This window comes from Neolamprologus multifasciatus, chromosome 5, assembly GCF_963576455.1.
Source record: "Neolamprologus multifasciatus chromosome 5, fNeoMul1.2, whole genome shotgun sequence".
Lineage (NCBI taxonomy): Eukaryota > Metazoa > Chordata > Actinopteri > Cichliformes > Cichlidae > Neolamprologus > Neolamprologus multifasciatus.
The window spans coordinates 27406943-27425587 of NC_140443.1; the positions used below are offsets into that span (position 1 = coordinate 27406943).

Genomic DNA, 18645 nt, shown 5'->3' on the forward strand with positions numbered 1-18645 from the left:
AAAATGAAATTTATAGAATAAGCTATGAAGCAATAGAGTCACTGGGAATATTTTTTTACTCACATATGTGCAGTGATGAACATGAAACACAACAAACAGAAAAATCAAAAACCTGTTTTTAAGCTTAAAATATGAATCTGGATTAAACACTTTCACTGTGGAACCATAACATGCTCATTTTTTCATTTTCTTTTTTAATATTTATACTTTTTTTTTTTTTTACTAATTTAATACTTTTTATTACTACTTTTTTATTATTCTCTTTTTTTCCGCTGCATTTTAACTGTATTTTTAAATACCTGTACAGGGGACGACCCAAGGTTATTAATTCTTTATTTCTAGACCTTTAGTACTCTTCCAGTTACAAAAAAAAACAACAACAACATTATCATCTTGGAGGTTGTTCTGTCCCATATCGTACGGTGGCCCCTAGAGACAAAGCACGTACAAACTCCAAAACACTTGCAAACTCCAAAACACTTGCAAACTCCAAAACTTTGCAAGTGTTTTGGAGTTTGTACGTGCTTTGTCTCTAGGGGCCACCGTAATATCAGACTGTCTTTTAACAATGCCGGCACATATATGTTCATTAAATGCTGTTGCACGAGGTGTTTTTAGCGAGCTGCTGCTGAGCTGCTGTGACAAACGCAAAACTCTCATCTGGGAGACAGAGGTGGGAGTCCCCCTACAGGAACATCATCTGAAGACACAGACTTTGATTTTCAGTCGCGTTCTGTAAAGGCAGTGGTGACACAGTTACTTACAGTGAAGCTCACATGTAATTTTAACACTATAACACTGAATTCAGAGGTGCAAAAGGAAAGCTGGGAAAGGCTGGAACTGTAAAGAAGAACAAAAGAGTTTATAGTTTCAGCGAGTAAAGTTGTTGGGACTGTCAACCCCTCCTGTCTGAAAAAGCATATTAAAATCTGATGCTCGGGCGCAGCTGGCTTGCAGACACTGGAGGAAACCCTGGAGTTTTACTGGGGAAATCACAGCCTGTGTGTGTATTATAAATGAACCATCGCTGTTTCGTCCTTCTCATCCCTCTGTCTTTGATATTTTGTAGCAGCCATTAATAGCTTGACAGGCAACCTTAATGAGTACATTCTGTATAATAACTGTCCAACTTGGCTGGCTGCGGTGTCCTTTGAAGGAATGGTCATTCATTGGTTTATTTTCTCTTGATACTGCATGAAAACAATTCTTTTATATTCTTTGTTTTGTTTTGTTTCAAGGTGGACCAACTTCTTTGTAAAGACAAGCAGTATTCCTTTAAGACGGTGGTTGGGGGGATCTAGCGTTGTAGAGTGAAAAAAGGGACTTTTACTGAAGTGTGAGGGTTTTTTTAATCAAACATTGCAAAAATGGGAATCCTGATGAAAAGGCGTTGAATGCGGGTTATCTACATTTAAAAATGAAACACTCGGTGAGTCATTGCTATATGCACTGAATCTGACAATTTGTGGCTGCCTCAACCCATCATATACATCTGCTTATGATCTGAATGCAGGCAAGCATAAAAGATACTGAACTGAAAAGAGGATAAATCAGTCTGACATAGTTCTATCGAAGCAATGTGGTTCCTCATTCCACAGACTGAATACTTGTTTGCCAGCCTCATGCTTCACACAGTCTCCTCCTTTTTTCCCTCTGCTCTTAGTGCTCATCTTCCAAGGAATTTATAACTAAATGATTAGAATTAAGCTCATCTGCTATTCCTTTGGCCTCTTTCACATTTTAAGCTATTATAACTATATCCGTCTCTTTGTGTCCTTCACTGCTGCTATTTTTCATTTCAATCTCATGTTAGCGCACAAAAAATGAAGTCGTTTAGTAGTTAACTGTTAACTGTGATCTTTCTCTGTTATCTGTAAAAACTGTGGTTAAAATATTCTTCTCATTTCAGCCAGTGAAGCTTTCGAGTCATCCACAGTTCATTGCTTTAATTTTGTCCAAGTGTCTCAGTATTAATTGTGTCTCAGTACTCTGTACTGCACCAGTGAATACAATGTACCCTCAGTGTATTGAGGTTAGAATTCTTAACACAGATCTCCAACAACCTGCTGTTTTCCTTGTGCACGATCCCTTAAAAAATTTATATCGAGCTGTTTTATTCTTTCTAGAAGTATTCATTTCTTGAAAATGGTTGGTCATCTTTAGAATACTTTGGTATACACAGGATTTCATGTCCGACTCAATGATTGCAAGGTGCCCTGCTCCTGTGGCTGTAAAACAAGCCCAAATCATCACCTCTCTACCAGTGTACTTAAACATGGTGCTGTTCATTATGGCCCAACATCTCCCCTCTGGTCTCATCTCTCTTAAGGACATTGTTCCAGAAGTCTGGTTTGTTCAGATGCACCTTTCAAAAGCTAAGCCCTGCTGCCATGTTCTTTTTAGAGAGAGACTTTCTCTTTGCAACCCTTCCAAACAAGCCATCCTTGTTATGGCCATCCTCTAATTATTCTCTGATGAACTTTAACATTTAACATGCTCAATGAGGTCTGTAGAGTCTGAGATGTAGCTCTTGGTTTTTTTTGCTTCTTTGTTTCTCTGAGCACTCTAAGCTTGGGGTGACTTTTCTGTCCATACACGGGAAACTCATTGCACTGTTTTAAAATAAACCTGTATGCTCCAGGCAAGCAAACCACACAAACCTCTGTGTTTATATAGGTGCAATAGGTGCATCAAATGCTGGCTGCTCCTTATGCTCTTTATTCCTACTGAAGCATTAACGGTATACTTAGCTTTTTATAGGACTGCATAGAGTCCTGTGAAAGCTTTCTTTATCACATAACCTAACATATACCACATTAGATTGGGCGCTTGGCATTCCTGTCACTCACAGCAGTGATTATCGCACTTAAGCAGACTTCTTTATTGGCAACCTGTTGGCTTTATAGATTCAGTGAGTTTTTATATCTATTCAGCAAGTTGTCTCTGGTGACAAATTTACTGAGCTTTGGGCAAACATTCACCAGTGCTGCTTCACAACTGCGAGGCTTGCTCTGCAGCTGCAGACACACCTCATTCTCTCCACCTGCTCTTTTCAGTGAGTGTCAGTGAGTTAAAAACCAACAGAGCTCTTAAATGGGCTTAAAAGTGTGAAGTGTTGCTCTTTTGGTTTCTTACTCAGATGGAGGTTTTGCGTTGCTTTTGTCTTGAAGTTATTAAGTGATCTTAATCAAAAAGAGAGAGGCAAAATCATCTTCTCAGGCATTTCGAAACAGCTTTCAGTGTGGCTGCCATTTTTAGATTGCACTCTGGCAACTTGAACTGTGTGCTTTCTAATTAGAGCATTATTAAACTATTAAACTATTACTGTGGACAGTGATAGTAATTTCTAGCTACTCCACAGTAGGAAAACTTTGTTGCTAAAGACATCATTATCTATATAACACATCGTTACAGAGATATTTTTAAAAATGACATTTCAACTGAAAGTGTGACCTTTATATTTCTTACATGGCATATTTGAGTTTTTAACTTTGCTTTTCTTACATTACCTAATATAAAGTGCTACTGTCTGATTATATCTGCCCTGTGTGCAGAGGACATGGTTCTGCCTTTTTTTTTTTTAGACAGAACTTTGCCCTTGGTTATAATGACCCACTTGTCCCTCATTAGATCCTAATGGCATTTGACATTTCAATCTTTGTGAGATAAAAAAAATAAAATCTAAATATGTACGCTGATGTTCCTGCACCCTTAAACAAACCCTTAAACAAATCGGATGCAGCTGATTTAAAAAAGCGAATTAATGCAGAAAAAACATTGAATTTAATACTTTAAAGCTCTGAGCGGCAGGGTAGTTAATACGGATGCATCTACACAGGTACATGACTCTGCAAAGTAAATACATTTTGAATAATTGTGTTTGAGTGCCTGGACTACAAATACGATTAACTATTCAGTGCATGTGAATTTATAGCTAAAGCTGGGTGTGATGATGTTTTAATTACACAGAGTTGACTGTGACGTGTCATTTCAGGATTCCTTTGCCCGTCTTATCTTAAACATTTCTTCTGGGATTTCACGTGCATCTTTGTTCTTGTGTTTTTTCTCAAGCACTCCTTTGCTCCTTGAAATATCGGGTGTCCAATGATCATCACAGAGTGCAGCTCAGGAATGAACCTGACCTCCTGTTGATCCAGTTGGGTGCGTGATATTTAGCCTCTAGCACTCATCAGGAGTTTTGTGAACAAGAATCAGTTGTACAGTGTATTCACAGACTGATGAAGAAGAGCACAGATGATATTATCAGTGGATTTTTCAGGGATAAGATTTTGATAAGTTCTGAAAACAGGAGCAGGGCTTTGAAAATTAATAAATATGGGATTGAACTACACTGGAAATGCAAATGAATTCGGTTTGCGGTACATGGGTGTGTGTGACTTCACAGGGGGGATTTCTCTTTTTCTTTTGTCTCTTTGATTTTTATTCATCCATAAATGTAGATCTTGGTTACAGTTTCTACATTCTAGCAGCCCTATGTGACGTATGCGACAGAAAATGCTACAGCACCATGAATTTTATTCTATGGTTTTGACATGGACGAGATAAATGATAAGTGGCTTGACAAAACGACTTGTCAATCAGAAGTGGTTTTAGCCTAGAGAGCAGATGTTGAGCATATGTGTTTGCCATGAAAACAGTGACTCAGAACCTGATTGTAATTACAACTAAACAGAGTTTCACCTTTTTAGCAGAAACAATATGTTCTTCCCTCCGCCTTTGCAACTTTCCCACAAAGCGAGGTGCTCTGACCGTAGCTTTAAGGGCACATTCATTGTCAGAAAGAAAAAGTTCGACAAAAGTCATCGTAGAAGTTTGAGATCAGAGTGAAAGTTTGCTTGAGGCACGGTGGACATTTTAGTGACGCCGTTTTGACCTTCCGTCAAATGTTTTCTGCCTGTTCGCTCAGTAGCCCCCCCAGATAAATCTAATTTTGTCCTTTCAGTCAGCTGTACCGGAGTGTCATGTGTTGGAGGCAAAGAGTGAACGGAGAACTAAAATAGCTGAAAAGGGCATAACAAACACTTGGTGTTTTCTTAGAGGTGGAAGTTGTTCTTGCATGATCTGTCTTTTCCTTTTCATTTTGTCTTGCTGATTTTAAGAAAAAAACCAAATTAAAGCCCAAACATCTCAAAACCCCATTGGGCGATGCGCTCCTGCACTTCCACTCTCACACCGACTGTGTGATGCATGAGCTCCCACAGGAATAACAGATGTGTTCTCAAAGCGTTGTGTAATTAATTTTGGAGATGTTAAAATGTTTGCAAAGTCACTCTTTCATAGCTATACAGTCAGGCCCATAAGCACTAGGAAAATGACACAGTGTTTGTGGTTTTACCTCTGTACACCACCACAGAAGAGTTTAAATGAATGAAATGATTTAAATGATCAAGATCTGGCTATGGCGCTAGGAGAGAAGCGGTTACCAGAGTGTTACGCCAAAGTGTAACTCTGGAAAACTCGTCAGAGCTCCATTCTCCAGATACTTCTCTCTGAAACACAAAGTTTGGTGGGGGAACTCATCTGTAAAGATATTTCAGTCTCGAATGAAGTGTGACTAAAAAACAAAAATGCCATCCACATCTTCACATTGGCAGTGTGACAAAAAACTACATTTGTTTTCTTGTGTCATGTTACCGATCACAATATAAGTAGGTAAGCAACACCCACTGCTAAGAATAGGAAGCTTGCATTGTGGAAGTCATTTACAGAAATGTGCTGAACTCTGCCGGTTTCAGCATGTCAGGTACCCTGTACATGTAATGAAACACCTATACTCTCCTGTGCTAGGGCTACACCAGACTATGAATCCTTAAATGAAGAGTTGTCAGTAGATGTAAAGGAGCCTGAACACCTCACCATTGTGTCTGCACTGTCATTTCATTCTTGTAAAAAATAAGGATTGGAGAAATAAAGGATGATATATTGCACTTCTACCTGTCATGCACCACTGACCAGTAGGAAGACAGGACAAAGAGGTATAAGGGTGTTTTTTTTTAAATATGGTATTTTGATGGCTGAACAACGAGATTGCTGGTAATTTATGTCAGGAAATGGAAGGTCAAGTAGATATTGAGCTGAATAGGTAATTAAACAGATAATAAAGGTTTACAATAAGAGTGTGTCACAGGAGAAATGGGTTTTGAAAGTCCTAGAGTAGAGCAAGAGATAAGGCTGACCTGGCAGGGAAGATTTGGACATGTGTGAGAAACAGAAAGCAACAGAAGGTTATTTTTAGCCAGCCAATTCCACAAATATTGCAGAGTTGCTCGTTGCTTTTGTTGGTTGGGTTTTGCTAGCCCCACGAACTCCCAGGCACATGCCTGGCATCCAGATCCCAGCAGTGACTGACTGGTTTCTGACGTGCACCTGAAACCAGCTCTGACCCCTTTTCAAACAACACACTGTTTAACTGTCACATCCCATCTTTCCATGGCAGACCACTGCTGAGGTGTCAGTTAGTGCTCTGCAGTGCTAGGTGTTCAAATGGGGTTATAAAATATAGCAGTTAAAATCTTGTAATATGAAATATTATCAATTATATTTTAATTCCCTACATGGATATCTAAAAGGACAGCAGCACCTGAACACAGATATGCAAAATGCTCCCAGGCCTATGGTGCAGGAAAAGGAACACATTAAGTAGCAATTATACCAATTAACACTCCTGAAAACTCCACCAAGGCTATTTCCCGATCAATGAAAGGCTGATACAGACAACTGAGACACTGGCCCTGGAACATTAAAGGATAGCAATTAATTACTGTTACTACTGATTTGACTGGTCATCTTTTGTATTTTATCAAATATTTGAGCCAAATACATGATGATGGCACCAGATGGAGCATGTTAACGAGGTTCATGGGGGACAATCCTGACCCCAATGCAAATTGTATATTTTATCTTCCACTTTGGAGATTTATTTTAATTGGCCCCGAGTGTATTCACTTTTTTAATACTCGGTGTATGGGAATCCTACTGGCTCTGTTTAAAAGACCAGAGGTTGGATCTCTCTAATATTAAACACTGTCATGGTTTCAAAGGGACCAACTATTTTTTCAGCTAAAATAATCAAAGTCATCAATCAAAGCAAGACTGCCATAATCCCTCTATATTCAAGACAAATTGCCAGTTCATCGCAGAGCTAACACCGACAACCACACACTATCATCACTTTGAATCATCAGTTCTCCAAATCAATTCACCTTTGGCTAATTTGGAAAACCATACAGGCACAGGAATAATACGCACGAAAAGGCTCCAGCCATCCTGTATGTGTTCATCCTCTTCCTCATTTAAAGTTTTAACAGAGATTTATTGTTTAACTGGCTCTTTTCTTTCTTTCTTTTTTTATAAATTTAACAGATCTAATACGTGCTTTCACCTCATAAAGCCTGAACCATGAAATAATTGCCAGAAAAGTCTAACTGGAGGATTTATGGAACCTGAAAAATTAAGAGGAAAGAAATTAAATATCAATTTGCATATTAGTTTTAATTTGTATCCTTTTTGCTACAACAAGCATTTATGTGTATTTATTGCTCACAGTAGCACCACATGTGTCTAATTGTGTACATCAGGTTTTTCTGAAAAAACAAATAAACAATAAACATGATGTAAAGGTCTCAAAAACTCATGCACCAAGCAGGATGCACTACAGGGTTACAAGACCTTCTTTCTGCTGCAATTGGAGTCTAAAGCATTCCCTAGGATTTGCAAGAGCAAGAGCTTCTCTGTCATGGAAACTGATGCTATGAAGCTCCCAGTGCACACTTTGTGTGCTGATGTTAATAACGGTGGAGGTTTGGAACTCTGCAGTTATTGACTCAGGCAAGCGTTTCACAAACTGTGCACTCTGCTCTATAACTCTATGTAGTCAGCCAGTACAAACAGTATAACGTCAATTTCTGCCACAGTGAATTTTATGAAAAGAAGAAACTTTCACTTGCCATTTTTTAACCCTTACCAAAGCTGGTGAAGTCATCATATGGAGAAATGCTAACATAGCAGGAGCTCTAGTTCCAATGCGATGCTTCACACCAATATAAATGTATATATAAGTATAAAATGGTGGGGTTTTTTTGTGTTTGCCTTATTAATGAGTATGTAGCATTGCAGCTGTGATCCATAAACATGATGCTTAATGGGTATTGTTGTTTTTTGGTCTTGTATGCTCATATTGTACCAACAATGATATAGCCAAGGATTAGCCACAACACTCAACTGTACAGTCGGGCATCAGGACTTTGGCAGCAGATCCATTGGGTCCTGTGGGTTGTCACAGAAGCTTGATCATATTGGAATCTGGAGAGTCTGAAGACAAGGTCAAAAGATCCACATCAATGCCAGGACTCCTGGTTTCCCAACAGAATACTGCATTATAACAAGATGATCAATGTTATTCTCTCCCAGGGGTTTTAATGTTGTGGCTGATCGGTGTAATCCATAAATCAGTCCAGTGTGGACATTTCAAATCTTGTATACATCTCGATCTCCTTGTTGTGCCTCCCACAGGCAACACAATCTATGAAAGCCCACAGCCATGCAAATATCCCCCTTTTAACACCGGCAAACCCCTACCCCCAGCAATGACTCATTGTTGCACCAGAAACCAGTGACTGACAGTATATGTCCAAGCATGGACACTCATTTGACCAGATTTGATTTACAGTACGTCTGCAGTGCATTTTAGAGCATTCACCTCGCCTTTTCTGTTTGCACATTATTCAGCCAACATTCATTTAAGCATGAAAAAAGTGTGTCTGTTTGTGTGTGTGTGTGTGTGTGTGTATAGCAATTGGGTCTTTGTGTTCATGCCTTACTGTCTGCGTGTGCACCACACTGAACCCAGCTGAGCCACCACAGCAGATCAAAGGCTTATCCCAGTGTCAAAATCAGGACTGTCTCATCCTCGTCAATCCACGGGCTTGCAAAAATTCGATTAATGACAAATGGAGTGAACGCATGAATGTCCTGTTTGTAAGATGACTCATCTACCCTGACAACTGAGAGAGAAAGGCAGTTCTTTCTGAAGAACTTGCTAACTTTGCAGATGAGTGTTACGTCACAGAGGCAGCATGGAAACTGGGTCAGGCCCTTTGCACGATGCTCTGAGGTTTTTTTTTTTATGCCGCTATTATGAAATACTCTCAACAGAGGAAAACAGTGTCAGAGACTAACAGCAGTGGTGATATAACCAACTAAAATCAAAGTGGTAAGTAGTTTTTTACTGAGGTCGTGGTTGTTTGGACACTGCATTTCTAATACCTGGTACATAGTTCTGCATTTGCGGTCTGCCTCCTGATAAGCGAGGGATTATAGTTGGTAACATACTGGTCAGGGTCAGCCAAGTTTCTCTGCCCTACACCCAACCTTTCTCTCTCAGACTCTTTCTCTGTCTTTCTCTCTTACTCACATACGCACACGCACAAAACCCTCTCTCCACATCTAAATCTCCCTCTGGGTAATCAGTCAGTGTGTATTTTTAAATCTGTCACTAATCTCTATTATTGGCATAACCCACAGGACAAGGTTACCTTTCATACTTTTGGTACTTGAACACACGACTACATGCAAGTATATGCAAGAAGAGTAATGTTCAGTTTATATGCTTGTAGGATTCTTTTGAGCGGAAAATCATGGGAATGTTATGCTGTCCTCATCAATGACACACATTTGACAAAACAGATGACAAAACAGATGCCACAGATGATGTCTCTGCAGAGATGGACTGAAAAATGTCACGATCCAGCTGTGTGGAGGTGGACACGCCAGTAATCATTTAATTGTTTAAAATTCTGCTGTAAAATTTTTGTTTTTTAATAAACTTTACTTGATGTCATCTGATTGAAGAATGATGAACTGAGGGTAACTAGGATGTTGAAAACAGCACAGTGTATGCACAAATCTGATGTGTTTCATGTTTCTTGTCTGTATGTTTTGTTTGCACAGGAGACGCTGCAGTCCTTTTCCTTCCTTGTGTTTGTGGCAGTCTGCATTCTGGGATCCATATATCTCTATGTCGTCCTCCCGGAAACCAAAAATAAAACCTTTATGGACATCAGCCAGAGCTTTGCCAAGATTAATAAAATGCCCATCCCCTCGCCTGGTCAGGAAATGGAGCTGGTTCTGTCTATTAACTCTGACACGAATGGAAAAGCCCAAGATGCCACTAAGATGCAAACGTCCTTGTAAATGAAGGAATGAAGCACAGTCATAATCGAGAAGCAGGGTCAAATGTGTGAAAATATTTCTTGTTTTTACATATTTACTGAGCATAAAAAAATTAAGTAAAGTCAATGCTTTTTTTCAATGTTTTTTTTATATGACTGCAATTTCTTTTTAGATATATTAAAGCAATGAAGCAAGTATTTGTCTGTGTCTCTCATTAAGATGAAACAAATTGTTCCTATTCTGTTCTGAGGCTCTTCAGCAGTCATAAAAATGACTGTGGTTTGGGGTTTATATTAGATGTTGATTCCACTGATTGCTTTTACAGTTCTGTCTAATATTAGAGTGCATACAGAGTTTTGTTTCGGTCTGTTAGTCACTGTTTTTTTCACTTTATTTAAGTCTCTACCCATGTCTCTGAAAAAATGTATTTTGCTTTGCCAAAACGTCCACAAAAAACTTAATGGGCTAGGTGTTTCTTGGCTTTTTGATACTGATCTGGTTGTGCACAGTGCTGTCTTCATGTTGACATTGGACCAAAACAGTACAGCTGGAGGCTAGAAAACCAAAACATGCTTTATGGTTTTATCACTGCAAGAAACACATCTCAGATGATTGTGTCCTGACACTAAACAGAGGTGTGCCAGAACAACCAGAAATATGATCATTCTTCTTTAGTAAGACCAGTTATAGCATCCCATCTCTCTTCATCTCAGTCTTCCCTAAGAGCCTAATAAATGAGAGGTGGGACAGACGTGCATCTGAGGAGAGACATAAATTTCAGGATTATAGCTGTAATCCTGATGTCTTGGTTAACGTCTTAATATACACAACCTGGGAGAGAGAACGCAGAGAGCGCAGTAAAGCTGACAGGGAAAGCTATTTGGATCCTTTCCAAATCTGAAACGAGCCAAGGCTACCTCCCACCAGATGGCTGGAGCCAGCGGAGGAAGTGATCTGAACAGAGGCAGACAAGCGTGGCATTGGATAGCAGTCGCAGTTTGTTCCACAGTACGGCGTACTCAATATTTGAAAGTCCGCTGCCTGGGGGGCTGACACTCTACCCCCTCATATAGACACAGACACAAAGTGTGTTTCTGTGTGTATGTGTCATGCTATGATGGGATGTCCACGTTTTCAAATAGCATTGTAGAAAGGTGGTGGAGAACCTCCATGCGTCTTCGTGTCCTTTTAATTTTTGCAAATACCCAGTGAGTTAGTGTCTCAGATTACATTTACCTAACATACAAGAAGGCGGAGAAGGGAGGAGAATAATAATTGTAAGTGTTGTCCCTTACAGCTCTGTTCCAGCTTGCTACTATTGGAGACATATATTGTCAGAAGCATTACTTACTGGGCAATTTACAGAATGATTTGCTGGGTGGGTGCTGAGAGAGTAATTATGACACCACACTGCTGCAAAGCTGTATATGTTTAATGAGAGAACACTGCAGAGTAATGTATGCTTGATAAATCGCTGGTTAAGCAACCTGTCATGAAGCAGTGTCAAATTAACTTCAGATTATGCAAAATAAGAAGTGGGAGCCACAGGAGGTGATGTGTGAATCCCACTCGCATGGCCTATGAAGAGAGAATGACTGAAAATCAAATTTCGTATTCGGTAAACAATTCCTTTAACCATTTGAAAACAGAACCCATTGAGGATTTTCCTTCCATTTAATTGATGCACTCTAGTATTCAACAGCTCCTTGTGTATTTAATGTTTTATCTTAAATCCAGGTTGTAATGCTCATTTAATTTTACAAAAATGTTACCAGCCTCTTTTCATCTGATGAAACAGCTTCTGCCTGGTCTGGCCTGGATCTCTGCAACAGCACAGCAAAACATACACTGAATGACAGCTGACAGCAATTTGCAATGTGGGTGATACGATTCCACTTGAAAATAACCATCCATGCATTTTCCAAGTGCTTTTCCAATTCACTTGTTCTGGCGATTGTGGCTCAAGAGTTCGCCTTGCAATCAGAAGGTTGCCGGTTCGAGCCCCGGCTCGGACGGTCTCAGCCGTTGTGTCCTTGGGCAAGACACTTCACCCGTTGCCTACTGGTGGTGGTCAGAGGGCCCGGTGGCGCCAGTGTCCGGCAGCCTCGCCTCTGTCAGTGCACCCCAGCTGTGGCTACAACGTAGCTTGCCATCACCAATGTGTGAATGTGTGTGTGAATGGGTGGATGACTGGACGGGAGTGAGTGGTATAGCGCTTTCCTAGTCCCTAAGGACCCCAAAGCGCTTTACAAATACAGGCCATTTACCATTTCACTGTTGGTGGAAAACGTAACTGCCACTCCCATCCATCCGATCTCTTCCGCTTATCCTTGTCAGGGTTGCTCAGGGTTAGAATGACCAATTAACCTAACCGCACTAACTGGATGTCTCTGGATTGTGGGAGGAAGCTGCAGTACCCGGTGAGAACCCACGCAAACACAGGGAGAACAAAGTGAAGTAGGTGAAAAGATGTCAAAAAGCAACACATCATGCCACAATCTAAAGTAATTTCCGTCTGTCAGTCTAAAAAGGGTTGAAAATAAATTTTTAAGGCTTTGGGACTCTAGTGAACCACAGTGAGAGCCATTATTCACATAGAGAAAAAAACTTGCAACAGTAGCGAACAATCCCAGGAGTGGACAGCTTACCGCAATTACTCCAAGAGTACATCGGCAACTCATCTAGAAGGCCACAAAAGAACCCAGAGCAACATCTAAAAACCTGAAGGTTTCAATTGCCTCAGCTAAGGTCAGACTTCAACAATAAGACAGAGACTGGACAAAAGTGAAAAAGTGAATGGGATGTTCCAAGGAGAAAATCACTACTGACAAAAAAGAAACACAAAGGCTTGTCTAACATTTGCCATAAATATTTGGGAAAATAGTCTGTGGACTGACAACGGAAAAGTTGAACTTTTTGAAGGTTTGCGTCTTGTTACATCTGGTGTAAAACTATAACAGCATTTCTTAAAAATACTATCATACCAACAGTCAAAAATGGTGGAGGTAGAGTGCCTTGGTGCTTCAGGACCTGGACGACTTGCCGTAATTGATGGAACTGTGAATTCAGTTTTCAGTTATTCAGCAGGACAATTTTCTGAAACACACCAGGAAGTCCACCTCTGAACAGCTCAAAAAGAACATAATTAAGATTTTTGGAGTGGCCAAATCACTTAACTCTAACAAGTTAACAGCTGTTGATATGGTTTGGCATGCTGTTCGTGCTCAAAAAGCCTTCAATTTGGCTGAATTACAATTCTGCAAAGGACAGTGGGCCAGAATTCTTCCACAATGATGTGAAAGACTCACTGGCAGTTTTTCCAAACACTTGATTGATGTTTGGAAACCCTGTTTTTTTTTTTTCATCCTTGCTGCCAAGGGTGGCCAAACCAGTCATTAGGTCTATGGGGCAAATCCTTTTTCACATGGACCAAGATAGGTCTGGATAGCTATTTTCCCATAGTAGTAAACAAAATAATAACTTGTCTAAAATTAAAAAGTGTTCGATCATTTAAAACATGTAGTTTTCGGTTTTTAGCACTGTGAAAAAAGACAGTTTCATCTTTAAAGCACTTTGTTTGGTAGATATAGACTTGGTCTGGCTAACTCTGAGTGCTGATGTATCGCTGTATCTCTTGACTGCAGATGTGAAATACTTTTTAAAGTTTAAAGTTCATTTCATGTTGAAGTCAAGATTGTCTCCGTTCTCTACAATGAGAAAACTTTCAATCAGTGTTGGGAAGGTTACTTTTAAAATGTATTCCATTACAGAATACAGAATACATGCCCTAAAATGTATTCTGTAACATATTCTGTTACGTTACTGAATGAGAGTAGCGTATTCTGAATACTTTGGATTACTTAACATATTATCATGCATTTTACAACTACATGAATGTACTATTGCTGTGTGATTTATTACTATTACGGAAGGTCCGCGGCTCCAAAACGTAGTAAAGGGACCTCTGACTAATACGGTTCCGTGTCGGACTCTTAGCAGAAAAATAGCTTTACTTTGTTGTGTGGGTCAACTCTGCTTGCGAGAGACAGAGAGAGGTGTTGAAAGGTTGCTCCAACGGAACTTATTGTTTGGGAGGAAAACACGAACAAAGCATACAGTCGAGTTTTAATAGCTTACTTACAACTGGGCTCGTCAGGCACTCTTCATGGCTGCAGTGGTTATTATTATATTTACATGCTTCCAGCTCCCGTTTTTGCTCGATGACAACTCGTACTTTTCGACTCTCCTTTTTCTCCCTCCTCGCGCTCACAGACACATAACGGGTATGGCAGTCCATTCTCCCTGCAGCACGGACTACACCGCCCATGACGCTACATTCTTTAGAGCTATACCTGTAGCATTCTGCCTATTAGCTTAGCACAACAACAACAACAAAAAGGCGCTCTCTCACCCAGGAAACACGCACAGCGAGAGTGGCACCCTGTAACCATGGCAACCGCAACGCTGCCGCCTGGAACTACAGAACGTAGCTGTCAAACAAAACCCAAACAGTCCTGACCCGTGACAATATGAAACAGGAAAGTACTGCCGTGTAATCCATTTATTTCAACAAAGTAACTGTATTCTAAATACCACCTTTTTAAACGGTACCTGTAACGGAATACAGTTACTCATATTTTGTATTTTAAATACATAACGGCGGTACATGTATTCCGTTACTCCCCAACACTGCTTTCAATGAAAGAAATGAAAATATGAATTTCTGTGGTTTTCTATTTTACCCAATGAAAGCAGTTCTGCAGTCTTCAATGTTTCTGTGCCTCTTATCCAGGTACATTGGAGCCCTTTTTTTCTGACACTGCCTGGACTTTGTAGTTTAAAATAAGTATATTCCTTTTTTCACAGTTCTGTTATGGTTAAATATGAGGACAAAAAAGTTCTCCAAGTCTGGGTTTCTGACAGTGTGTTGAAGTTTATCTACATGAACAGTGACAGAAGGTTTCCTGCCCTGCAGATGTGCGCTGTATTCTCTCTACATAGTCTGCCTCAGCACTTGAATCATGACAACCAACCAGATGTCTTTGCCTTGCTCATAATGCTGAATCCTGCTTGTATTTCAGTATATTCATCACAAAAGTCATTCATGTTTCATGTTTTCTACCACAATAGTCTCAAAGCAAATGCATTTTAATGACTTAATGATGATATGATATAATTTAACATAACCTGATCATTTATCTCTCTGTATAATTCTAACATTGTTCAACTCTATAACCATTTCACTCTAAGCAGACATTTATTGCACCCTACATCTCTGCCATGCTCACCCTCTGAGTTTGTTGCCTCAGCAGTGAAGGATTAACCCACTTTGGAGTCTGCCTGCCCACTGCATTAAACACTCGCTGCTGGATTTGTCTTCTCCATCTGGTCACAGCTAATGGAAAACAAAAGAGACAAACAATCATCGGTTTATCCACCAAATTAACTGTGTCAAACCTGTAATTTACTTTGATGTGAAAACCATAATTATGGAATTTGTCAGACTTTATCTTTTGTCTACACAGCTGCACTATGACTAAGCATCTTTATATTGCACACTATATCCCAAATCCCTTTGGAAAAACAGCTAGTATTTTCTTTAAATCATATGCAACTATCAAAGCTACACTGTATGGACTAAAGTATTTGGTCACACTTCTTAATCTTTCAATGTAGGTGCTTTCAGTTTCCATGGCCAAACAGCTCCTGGGGGTGTAATATTTACGTGGCCAAGTAGTTTTGTCCATGTAGTGTATTTCAATTTTCACACACACAAAAACATAGCCAGGATTCTCCTGTCACTTGATAATAACAAGGATGCTGCGGCCCCGTCCTCACAACCAACACTAACAGTATTAGACCCTTGGCACTGACGTTTAATAATACAGGCACGTCTTGTTTTGCAAAGTAACATTGACCTGTTGCATCCCAGCCTCCCACACCTGCGTCTTGGGGCATTTTTTTTGCTTGTTTTTGTGGTACTTATCCTCCGACCCTCTTTTGTTGACTGGAGAGTTGATTGGTTGAACCATGTCACCCAACAGGAAGGTTTGGGGGCACTCTTGATACTGTGAACCATTCAATCGTGTTGGCAATAACTTTAAGACCTTTGTTGACATTTGCACTTAATAAAACATAATTTGGCTATAGGGTCCTTCCACTGGCAGCCCTTTTATAAGGCCACTGTGGCCCTGAAGCACCTGCTTTCTCTTCAGTCTCAGTGGTGATAGTTTACCACAAGTAAGCTTTATTACTTCAGACACCCTCAAGCAAGTATGTGAGTGTGTGTATTTTTAGTAAGCATCAGGTACTTAGGTTTAGCAGATTCTTTTCTCTGGTTTATTACAGCACACATTTCATTTGTACTGTACATTGATTTATCAGTTTTAACCAAAAACAAAGAAAGACACTGATCACTGTAACTAAGGCATCTTGGACTGCCTCTAAATATTAGCTAAACATCCTCAATTTGAATAAAATTTGTAGAGCTGAAAAATTCTTTATTCACACAATAACATGAGCTTGTTCTCATTCCCAGGTAAAGCTGTTTAATCGTAGCTGTAAGTGTCCTTTGTTGGCAGAAGCTAACGTGCCAGGTTGTTGTGTTAGGAAGACACGTTTGTCACGCTGAACTTTAGGGTTACTGTTTTGTGAACGGGCGCATTTACACAAACCACAGTAGGTTTTTTTTCACCTAGTCCTTTTTAGTCACTTAACCTAACCAAATAGTTTTAAAAGTCTAAATGTAATCAGTGAAGGGAAGAAGTCAGAGAAAAACAGAACGATCAGCATGAAAAAAAAGAAAGCAAAACAACGTGAAAAACACGCCAATGCCAAAGAACAGCTTGTGTACAACAGGGAGGCGCAGGTGGCCTTAAAACAACATTGTATGACACCCTGGGATGATGCTTTGTGCTTAACCAATGAGAGAACACTCAATGGGTGAGTGATTCTCTTGTTACTGGCCGAGACGGTCACTTTAAGTGTGTGTGTGTCTGTGTGCGAGCTGGCTCAAAGCTCACAAAATAGGGAGACCACACATAATGGAGTTTGAAAGAACCAAATTTTATTGAATTCAATCAAAGTCTAGCGAAATGTGGAGTGTGTGAATGCAGATACGTGGTCTTTAAAAGAAAGTAAGTTCAACCATAAAAACTACACAGTTTAAAACAATTAACCAAGTGCTGACAGGTGTAGTTCCTCTCAGGTCTCTAACTGACTACTTTTCAAAAGTTGCTGCAGGTTGAATTTTTATGTAAATAAGATAAACATCTCTAGATAAAGTCATTTTTATTAATAAAATAAAATAAAACATTTTTATACCATCACCCACCAAACAGAGCTGGACTCAATATGTACACACTCGCTTTCTATGGCTGTGTATATATGCTTACATACACACTATGCTTCATCTGTAATGTTGCCATCATATGTAGTTCACCAAGTCTGCTGGCTTAATTAAATAAAAGCTAACTTTATGCAACATTACAAACATGTCTGTCACTGCAACCCAATTATCCCCCAAGTGTTGGTCTTCTCACCTGTTTTGGATGAAAACCTTAACAATTTGAATTATGGTGTCATTAAAACAACAACATGGAAAACATGAACATGACAAAGATCTTGAAATGAGTTGCAACAGGGTTGGAATATGTTTGGTATTTGAGAGCAGACAGCTCTACTGATTTCATTTCACAGTCATTTGTTTGGGGTTATGCATTTAAACATTGATTTGAAAACAATTCGATGTGTGCCGCCTGGCCTATTATTCGAACAAATCAATAGCATTACATGGGGAGAAAAAACATTACATGGGGAGAAAAAAGAAAAAGCAACAAGTCTTTGGATTCTATCAGTAAAAGGCCAAATCTGATTAGACTGGCTTCAACAATGAACTGATTTGCTTTTGAGATGGCTTCATTATTTCAGCGAATTGATGGCTTTTTTCGACCTCTGTGCCCTTTTATCGCTGGACACTGCATGGTGTGATGCAAGTCAAAGTGATCCAGTGAAAATAAATTACTCAATTACTTAAAGTCTTAAACCTTGCTCAGTGTTAAAAAAAAAATGCATATTCTCAAATGCAGCACATTTGAGTCCCAGACTGTTAACACATTGGAACCTTTTCTGTAAATAGCTTGACATAAAAGTACAAAAATGATTGTCGTAAAAGCAAACTTTCATCGTGTTTCCATTTCAAAGTTGTGACAGATGGGCCAAATGTTGTCACCTACTCTTAAAATCTGCTTGAAAAAAAAAGTGCCAAACTCCATTACAACTGGAATTGACTAGATGGTAAGAGACATAGATGTTATAATTAAAGCAAAAGAAGCAATGAGTTAACATACTGTAAATATATTGTCTGGCTTGATGAACAATGGCAATCTGCTTGTCAGGCTCGGATATTTATAAATGGAATCACTCCCCAAAGTGGAACACCATCACGGATAATGT

At 39.5% G+C, this 18645-nt stretch overlaps 1 protein-coding gene across 5 annotated transcripts in view; it reads left to right on the plus strand.

Moving 5' to 3' along the window:
• slc2a9l2 (solute carrier family 2 member 9, like 2) overlaps window positions 1-12962 on the plus strand; it is a 99912-nt gene extending 86950 nt beyond the window's left edge. For 3 of the 5 annotated variants that reach the window (XM_085159118.1, XM_085159119.1, XM_085159117.1), the window contains exon 13: window positions 9970-12960. In XM_085159118.1, coding sequence (XP_085015244.1) covers window positions 9970-10212 — 243 coding nt within the window. In that variant the 3' untranslated portion in view covers window positions 10213-12960. Of the gene's footprint in view, window positions 1-9969 lie in introns of all 5 variants that reach the window. The other 2 variants (XM_085159121.1, XM_085159120.1) reach the window with 1 other exon arrangement.
• Window positions 12963-18645: the final 5683 nt, after the last annotated feature.